This window comes from Loa loa, assembly GCF_000183805.2.
Source record: "Loa loa unplaced genomic scaffold supercont3.10, whole genome shotgun sequence".
In the NCBI taxonomy this organism is placed as follows: Eukaryota; Metazoa; Nematoda; class Chromadorea; order Rhabditida; family Onchocercidae; genus Loa; species Loa loa.
Window position 1 is genome coordinate 110,155 of NW_018108190.1, and position 8,666 is coordinate 118,820.

The 8,666-nt window shown below is 35.2% G+C and overlaps 2 protein-coding genes across 2 annotated transcripts in view; one reads left to right on the plus strand and one right to left on the minus strand.

The window, feature by feature from the left end:
* Positions 1 to 101: 101 nt before the first annotated feature.
* Positions 102 to 4,729, minus strand: LOAG_10360 (zinc finger protein). The gene is made up of 7 exons (XM_020448144.1): positions 4,701 to 4,729; positions 2,920 to 3,092; positions 2,511 to 2,726; positions 1,982 to 2,127; positions 1,455 to 1,602; positions 1,074 to 1,117; positions 102 to 394 (listed from the first exon to the last, which is right to left on the minus strand). The coding sequence occupies exons 2-7, from the start codon at positions 3,025 to 3,027 to the stop codon at positions 187 to 189; spliced, it is 870 nt and encodes a 289-aa protein (XP_020301685.1). The 5' UTR covers positions 3,028 to 3,092; positions 4,701 to 4,729; the 3' UTR covers positions 102 to 186.
* A 1,256-nt stretch (positions 4,730 to 5,985) lies between these two features.
* Positions 5,986 to 8,666, plus strand: part of LOAG_16610 (speckle-type poz protein) — a 5,208-nt gene continuing 2,527 nt past the window's right edge. The window contains exons 1-6 of the mRNA XM_020449262.1: positions 5,986 to 6,116; positions 6,624 to 6,793; positions 6,952 to 7,053; positions 7,253 to 7,354; positions 7,567 to 7,731; positions 7,954 to 8,145. Of these exons, the coding sequence (XP_020307228.1) occupies positions 6,644 to 6,793; positions 6,952 to 7,053; positions 7,253 to 7,354; positions 7,567 to 7,731; positions 7,954 to 8,145 (711 nt within the window). The 5' untranslated portion in view covers positions 5,986 to 6,116; positions 6,624 to 6,643. The remainder of the gene's footprint in view (positions 6,117 to 6,623; positions 6,794 to 6,951; positions 7,054 to 7,252; positions 7,355 to 7,566; positions 7,732 to 7,953; positions 8,146 to 8,666) is intronic.

The window sequence follows — 8,666 nt, forward strand, 5'->3', positions numbered from 1 at the left end:
ATATATATATATATATATATATATATATATATATATATATATATATATATATATATATATATATATATATATATATATATATATATATATGTCAGAAGTGAAAAAGTCACAGAGTGGAAAGTTTTCTTCATATGTCGAATACGAATTTTCCATTCATATGCTCACTGTTGAGGCTGAAAATTTGCTTCACCCATTGTTATGGATGGACGAATAGGCAATCGCATTATCATTAATCACTCGACATGAGCTCTCGTGTTTCTTGAGATAAATTTGACGGCGAAAACGCTGTCCACATTTTTTACAGTCGAACTGTTCATGAGAAGCATGCAACAACTCATGAACACGCTGGTCGTTGCGACGTACAAAACGTTTTCCGCATTCGAAGCACGCGAAACTGCAAATGGAATTAGCGCGGTTTAAACTGTATGAGTTTTCAGTACACATAAGTCAAAGTGATCATTGAAGCAGTGGAAAGTACAGAGGTCACACGTATTTGAATCGATTTTGCCTTCAAATGGAAAATGAAAGGTAGCTCTAGTAAAAATGCGAAAGAATATCAATAGGAAACGTAGAATGTTTTTCGCACACTTCTATAAATGTCTTAGTAAATATGTTGCCATTGTCCTTAAACCAACATCTCTAATTAAACCAAACATTTCTAATTAAACCAACATCTCTAATTAAACCAAACATCTCTAATTAAACCAACATCTCTCCCCATAATCCCTGCTGCTATCATAATTATCAAATGTAATTAATATCAACATTATTATAGCTTTTCTGCATTACGAAGAGCACTAATAGAAATGGGACGAGAATTAGTATATTGCGCGACACTACAAAAAATTACAAAATTGAGTTTGAAAAAACGCGGTAAGTGAAATGATTCCGTGCGTCTTGTTTCTATGAAATTCTGAAAAAAAATTATGAAATTTTCGCAGAATTGGAAATAAACAAAAATTTGTATGTATTTAAATCTTTTAGGTGTTAAGCCCTATAAATCTATTATATGCTCCATCACATGTATATTATTGCTAAATCCAAAGTTCTGCAAACTCTAATATAAAACTTACGGTCTGTCTTTAGTGTGCTGTGATCGAATGTGAGCTGCTAGAGCCTGCAAAAAGCACTGAAAAGGCTGAGAGCAAAAACTTGCAAGATGTAAATAGAGATTACAAAATTTATCTGAAAAATTGAGAAAATGATTCATCTATCAATTGAATTTTCAATTCAAATTTAATTCCAATCAGAGAAAGTTTTATTACAAGTCATTCTTCATCGGAAATGTAGTATTTAAGGACTTCTTCAACTTTTCCACAAACATCGCGTCTTTTAACTGCAGTCTATTTGCATGGAAATGAACAAGTAAAGACATGCAAGGAATTAAGTAGGAAACACGCACCTTCCAATTGGCGGTCCTTAAAAAATGATTAAAATTCAGGAAATATTCGAACCTTAGAACATTTGAAACCTGGATGGGTGCAACCCGGATAGGCACAACTATATCGCCGATTCGTATGCACCATTATATGATGACGTCGTAGGCCTCCCTGTCGACCAAAACGCGCGTTACATTTATCACACACATAAGGCCTCTGTTGTCTGAAAAGAAAAAATTACAATTCTACCAAAAGAATCAATTTATCAATAGATATGGAAGATGCGAATGATTTTTTCCTTTAATAATAACAGAGAATTTCGGATTCATTTTGCTTTCGCACTGTGAACAATGTTGAACAGTGTTCGTCAGAAGGAAGGGCTGGGCTGAATTTGCTGTGTTGATCAGACCAATCAGCCAGGTCCTTTTGCAGGATTGCGTGATGTGCTCTATGTACAAGATAAAAAGAGACGGGATTACCCATTACATGGAGGAATGATAAGACAGATCAAGCTTAGTACCTTATTAGAATTACTAAAGTTCCTCAAATCTTCCAAGAAATTCACTTAGTAAAGCTCGAAAAGGAGATGAATGGGAACTAACAGATGTTGTATAGATATATGTTCCTTCAATTGGGTATTGCTCGGGAAAATACGAGTACATGTGGAACAGCGATGAATTTGTACATTAGGCAAGCGGAAATGGTCTCGTTCATTGTGATGTCGAGCCGCTTCGGCACTTCGATATACCTTCAATTTACAGCTATTTGAAGGTACGATGTCAATTAATATTACTGGAGATTCAATAATAAAAAAAAGCATTCTCAAAGACTATCAATTAAATTATTCATTTCTTCACCATTTCTCGGACCCTTTCATGTTTCTTTTTCGAAATATCAACTTTAATTTAATTGCTTTCCAGTCCCTATGTCGCTATATACTTTCCTTTATGACTTGAAATTCTAATATATACTGATCACAGAGCGTTAAATGTTCTGGGATTATATGGCACAGGTTTCACAATATCTAAAAAGACTTAGGAGATAACAAAGTACATTTTCGGCGACTCCTTTCTCTACTTGCTATACTTATAATATCGAACTGGAGAGATCAGGACGAAATGAATGGATTACTTTTTGACAAGTAAGGCAAACGTAACGTTTGCCACGACTGGTGGTGATCTGTTGATTACCAAGGTGATAAGTAACGATATGATACTGAACATTTTGTTTTAAAGTGAAACAGCGACCGCATTCATCACAAATATAACGCTTATCACGAAAACGTTGGTAGCGTTTACGTGGACCCTTGGGACTATTCCATTCATCTCCTCTTTTCACAAATATTTCCTGCAAGACATCACACGATTATTGCATTAGTCATCACCAATGTTATGCACTACAAACTTCTTTTTGCAAGAACATTTATTAGTGAGACGGGAACCAGAAGATAATTTAGTTTCTTACGTTCTAGATAGAATCATCATACATTTAATGAATTTTCAATTGGATTATGCAGTGTTTCGAAAAATTAAAAGGAGACTTGAATGCCGTCGGTACTGTTGTATTGGTCAAAAAATTCTCGCCATTCCTTACTGTACGATTCCTGATACAAGTTTTCTAAAACTTCACAAGTGGTCTCGACAACCATTTCCAGCTTAAAATCTATCCTATCAATATGTGATTCCAGTGGCAGACTTTTGAAATCGCATTTTTCTAAATAAAGTTAAGATGGTTAATAAGCCTATAGTTGCGAATAATAAATGTTCTTCCCAACGTAATTTTTGCTTCTTTCGATGAAAAATTTTCATCATTTAGCACAGCTGTGATTGAAAATGAATTGAAATTGCACCAATTTTTATGACGCTTTATTAAAAAACTTGATAATAAATTCTAGAACTCTTATTTAACATAATACCACAGGAATGGTACCCGAATGTAATAAATTAAGGAGACACAATAAGTTAGCACCAAGGAGAAATACAGTTGACACGGAAATATAACAAAAAAGGAAAATTTGCATACGTCTTATATATCACATTTATTAATGTCAATCAGCGCAAGGAAAAATTGGCGGCCATGTGGAGGACTTCCCAGTCATTTTCAGGATGACAGTTATCAAAAAGGCTGAAGCATCTGATATTGGTTACTACGAATATATGGTGCGATGATTTCATTTTTTTTTCCTCAATCGATTTAGACATCTATTTTGTATAACGCAATGGTTAGGGGAAGCAAATATCTGGCAAAACTTTTAAAAGATTCCGCGTTCGATGACACTTTCAGGATTGTCCGTAATTTCACGTCATGCTAGATGTACCGAACTGCATTGATTTTTAAGTAAGCTGTGGATCTCCGTCATTGTAAGATATTTATAAGAGAAAGTCTGATGCACAGTTTATCATAATACTGCTATTCTAATAATGGCGATAGTGCAAGGATCTTCAGTCTTGCTTCTTTTGCAAAAATATCTTTGAATAAAATGAAGACATAACCTAGGTAACAATCTCAGAGTCACTGTCTAAGGGAGTTTGGGACGGAAGGTTCGAATCAAAGATTTGGTAAACTTTTACGTTACTCTAACCTCTTGACCCTTCACTGCCAAAATGTGATCTAGCCCAAAAATTTATGGACTTGAAATAGATTCTTCAAATTTTATTGTTGTAAACCATTAATAGAGAACAGTCGAATAAACATGGAAATTTTGGGAAAGTGCACTGAGGGAGGAAATAGGAATACCTTTATCACAACATATACAGGTCTGATACTTTGGAAGGTTCTCCACCAACATAGGATCCTGGGAATCGCCACAGTCTTCCTCAAATTCCATTTTGAACAGTGTTAGAGGAACAATTAATGACTTTCATTTTAATTGAGTTAAAATTTGCATGGATAGTTCATTTTTGTCGCAGTGAAATGTATGATAAATTTGTATAAAAAGCGTGGAAGATATTTCGAAGAATCCCACATGTATTTCAAAAATCAACAACACGTGGTGGGCAATACCAAGTGTTAGTATGTAATTAAACAATGGGTTAGAAGAAAAATAATATCGCCAAGGAATAAGTCGATATAAACAGGTACTGTTGACGAAATTCATGAAATTGTTATTAAGATATAGTATGACGACAGTTCCGCAATAGATTGATAGAAATTTAAGAGGTATAGTAATGGAAGTTCCGGAAAGATTAAGACAAGTTAACTATTAGTTTGACCAATTCAAAGGGACAAATCAAGTGGAAAATTAAAGAAACCTGTAGATTTCGTAGTGACCATGAAAGCTGTAAAATGTTTATAAAAGGACTGTTCATCCTGCTTCTTTACCTTTATATTCCGGTCTTATTCGGCCTCCGCTGTCGTCCACACACTGCTACAATGTTTCATTGCCAAAATGTAATCTAGCCTAAAAATTTAACAAATGTCAATTTATGAGGCATATTAGCTTTGTTGGACAAAGAAAGCCAATTTCTGAAAGAAAGTGGAATTTAAATAAAGCAAAGAAATTAGCAAATCGAGAAATTACGTTGTTGTTGACAAATGTAAGTTAATAAAGATATGAAATAAATGGGATATAAAAAAATAAGAATTGAAGAAACCATAAAATTAAAGCTACGACCGCAAGTTAAGTAAATCAAAGTAAAAATCCTATTAAATCCAGCTTATAAATCTCATTTCCAGTACGGAAGATGTCGACAACAGATGACCTTAACTGTTAGCATTTATTCATCCAGCTGACGAATCAAATCGAACAATTTGAAACTATTGTTATGAAGCTTTTGCTGCATAAAGCCGGCTGGCTAATTGCTATATCGCCGAGATCGCCATCATGGAAGCGTGCGCTTCGCGTAGAAACAAGAAGTTCAACTAGCAAGTACTAAACATGAAAGTAATGATGACATCATTTGAAAGGAAGTGGAACTCATTGAACTTTTCAAGCAAAATCTTTGATATAATTTTAGATTTCATAAACCGCACTAAGCCATTATTTAGCCAGTCATTTCCATGCCTTCTCATATAACGAAGGCATCCCACTTCTTTGTTCTTTCATCAAAGGACAGTTGACAGTAAACAACAATTGTATTGTATTTGTTAGGTTCAATCCAGACTCAGTGGTCCACATTTTTTGCGTAGAGTTACTATCGCTTTAAAATTTATAACATAGAGAGCACATGGTTTACATTTGATGTTGGTATAAAGATGCTTGTATGTTGCTTTGGTTCTGTGTTTGTTTGGTTGGTTGTGTTTATATTAATTCTTGCCTACGTGTCCTTTTTCTTCCTACCAGGTCACCTGGTATTCATTTCCTAATGCCCAGAATCACAATAATTTTCTCTTTTGAACCATATTATCAAATCTGTACATGGGTTTTATTGACTGAATATCAACGTTGACACTGTGCAATGCGGTAACACCGCCCTGGCAATACAGTTCAGCCTTTGATAGTACAGAAAAGTATTACTACTCGAAAAAAACAGCTCAGTTTTAAAAAGGGAAAAATAGTTCATCTTTGTAGTTACGCCCGAAAATTTCTCTTTATAGGTTTTTTCTAAAACTGGCCTGCTATATTGCTTGCTAAATTTCGATGTGATTGCTCCTTCTCTTTCCCTTTCAATTTTCAGGGTTCTTTGATAATTTGACACATATTTTTATTTTGCGCAAGCACAGCTGTAAAGCTGAAACTGTAGAGGTTCTTCAAAACGACGGGCGAAGAAGTGGATTTCGGTGCTGGTGGTGAGGAAGGTAGATTTTCGCTTTTCTAAATATTAAAGCAGATGAGTGGAAAGTGTCAAGTATACTTATGAAAGACGTGCTTGTCAACCGGTTGGTATATGGGTGATTTAGCCTAGAGCAGTGGAAGCTGCTGGTAGAAAGTTGTTATATACTAAAAAAATTATAGTTTTGGCAGGAGTATTCACCATTGAACTTGTTCTTATTAATCATTATGATGTGGGTAATTGATTATCCGCTATTTTGTACTGAGATGGAACTGTAAAGATTCTTCGTCGGTTACCTTCGTACGGATGATTTAGCCGCAACAGTGCAAGCTGCCAGTAGAGAGTTGTATCATACATTAAAACCACTGTTGTACACTCTAACTTTTGATATCTTACTTATGTTCCGGCTCTTTGATCCAGTTACATTTGTGTATAAAGTGATATCACTACCACTTGCATAAAACCGACTGGTGACGAGGTAAGTTGTAATGGTGAAAGCTTACTAAATTCAATTTTTTTTTTTTATTCCCAGAAGGCTCTAGTGGCCGGGGCATGGCAGATATTGTTGGTCCGCTCCGTCCATCGGATAGCTGGTCAACGACGGAAGTACGTTCACTGCAGCACTCTCATGTTTGGACCATTCGTGGCTTTTCACAATGCGAATGTCGATATCTGGAAACCTCGGTTAAAATCAAAGAAACGGTTAGTGTTTGTGACAAACGGCATCTGGTAATAGCACAAGAGGAATGTGCAATATTTTATGGGTTGAAGAAATGTGGTAACTACATTAAAATGAAATGGGAAACTTTAAATCATCTAAAATTTACACATATACTGCTTACATATTCGTATGATTTCAGCCTGTTCCTACAAATACCCTTGATGGGAATCACTTGACGTTTCGAATAAGACTGCATCCACAGGGCAATAAAGAATCGAATAAAGATTTCAGTTTTTTCCAGGTTGGTGTAGACATTTTAGCGACTGTAAATCACAGTCCTACACAACTGCTACTGAATTACATCATATGTCATCACGTTTTGAAATGAAACGCTATCTCTCCTAATGACTCTTATATCCACCGGTATTATTTATTGCTATGAATTCCTATTTTTTTTTGGATATACCGTGATAAAAGTCTTATTGTTTTTTGTTGTTTAGGTTTTCTGCAACACGAATTCAGCCAAATATCGCGCGAAATTTTCAGTATACAATGCAAAAAATGAAGAAGCGCCCACGACGGTTTACACTGGTACACAACAAGTGAAGTTTTTTTGCTGACACTTTGCACAGAAGTATTCAACACCTTATTCAAAAATCAGCTATACATTTTGGATTTCATTCTAAAACCTGCTACTATTTGATTTTTTTATTCTCTTAAATGATTTTGGCAAATGGTAAAAGAGTAGTTTTGAACAGTAATTGCTTGGAACTAGTGAATTTCTGCGCATGCTTCAACTGTATTTCAACTTCAGCTGCATGGATATTTCGAGTACATACGTCGTGATGTTTTAGTTAGCCATATACAGCCACAGGATGAATTACAACTTGTTTTAAGTCTCACTATTACTTTCGACACTGTCACGAAAAGTAGTCAGAATCCACGGCAATGCAATGTTCCAGATGCTCGTCCAGCGGAGGTTATTTAATTCTTATTTCAAATTAGAATCATAATTCTTGAAAACTCTGTAGATGAAGCTATTAGGTGAACGTAGTAATCCGCACTTTGTCAGTTATGTTTTCGAAGCTCTTGAACATTTTCAGTTTGATTAAAGCATATAGTAAAACATATTGACATTGTAGGTATTGCTAATCTTGTAGTACCGTGGAAGATTATATAATTACTATACCCTGTTTAACAGATAGCACGTGATTTGGAAGCAATTTATAAGGAAGGACGTCTTGCTGATTTTACAATAGTTGCCAGTGGACGCGAATTGCCGGCTCATCAGATAATACTCTCAGCTCGTTCTCCAGTCTTTGCGGCGATGTTAGAACCGCACACGGAGGAAGCTAAAAATAGTCGTGTTGTCTTTCCAGATATAGATTTTGAGGTTTGCAGTTTCTTTGTCTCACTTTTTTTTGTTTAACATGTTTACTCAACTCAGTGAACAGTCAGGTAATTTATTGTTAGCGATAGAACTTCCCTTTATAATCGTGATTTGGAAGCAATTTATAAGGAAGAACGTCTTGCCGATTTTACAATAGTTGCCAGTAGACGCGAATTGCCGTTCTTCAGATAATAATACTCTTAGTTCGTTCTCCAATCTTCGCAGCAATTCTGCTGTTTCTGGATATTCGTTCTGCCTCTTTAATTCACAATTTTTATTTTTACCTATTGAATTGAGTCGAATTTTCACTCGTTTTTATTTGATCGAATTGTACTTCTTCAGAACATACTGATTGCCAGTAGAAATCGAATAAGCTGGTAACGATGTTATGTTTTCCTCTCTTTAGTTCACTTTAATGATATTTCATTATCTCCTACAGTGATAGCTTGTCGAACTGTTTGCTTGTGCTGGATTTACAGGTAATGCAAGAGTTGCTGCTCTACATGTACACTGGTCGATCCCCA

Excerpts from the sequence above, each read along its gene's own strand:
- LOAG_10360 (XM_020448144.1), bottom strand. The coding sequence starts at position 3,027 with ATGGTTGTCGAGACCACTTGTGAAGTTTTAGAAAACTTGTATCAGGAA. Across the intron at positions 2,727-2,919 it reads ACAGTACCGACGGCATTCAA|GAAATATTTGTGAAAAGAGG; the intron begins GTCTCCTTTTAA and ends GATGTCTTGCAG. Across the intron at positions 2,128-2,510 it reads TTTGCCTTACTTGTCAAAAA|GTATATCGAAGTGCCGAAGC; the intron begins GTAATCCATTCA and ends TGTAAATTGAAG.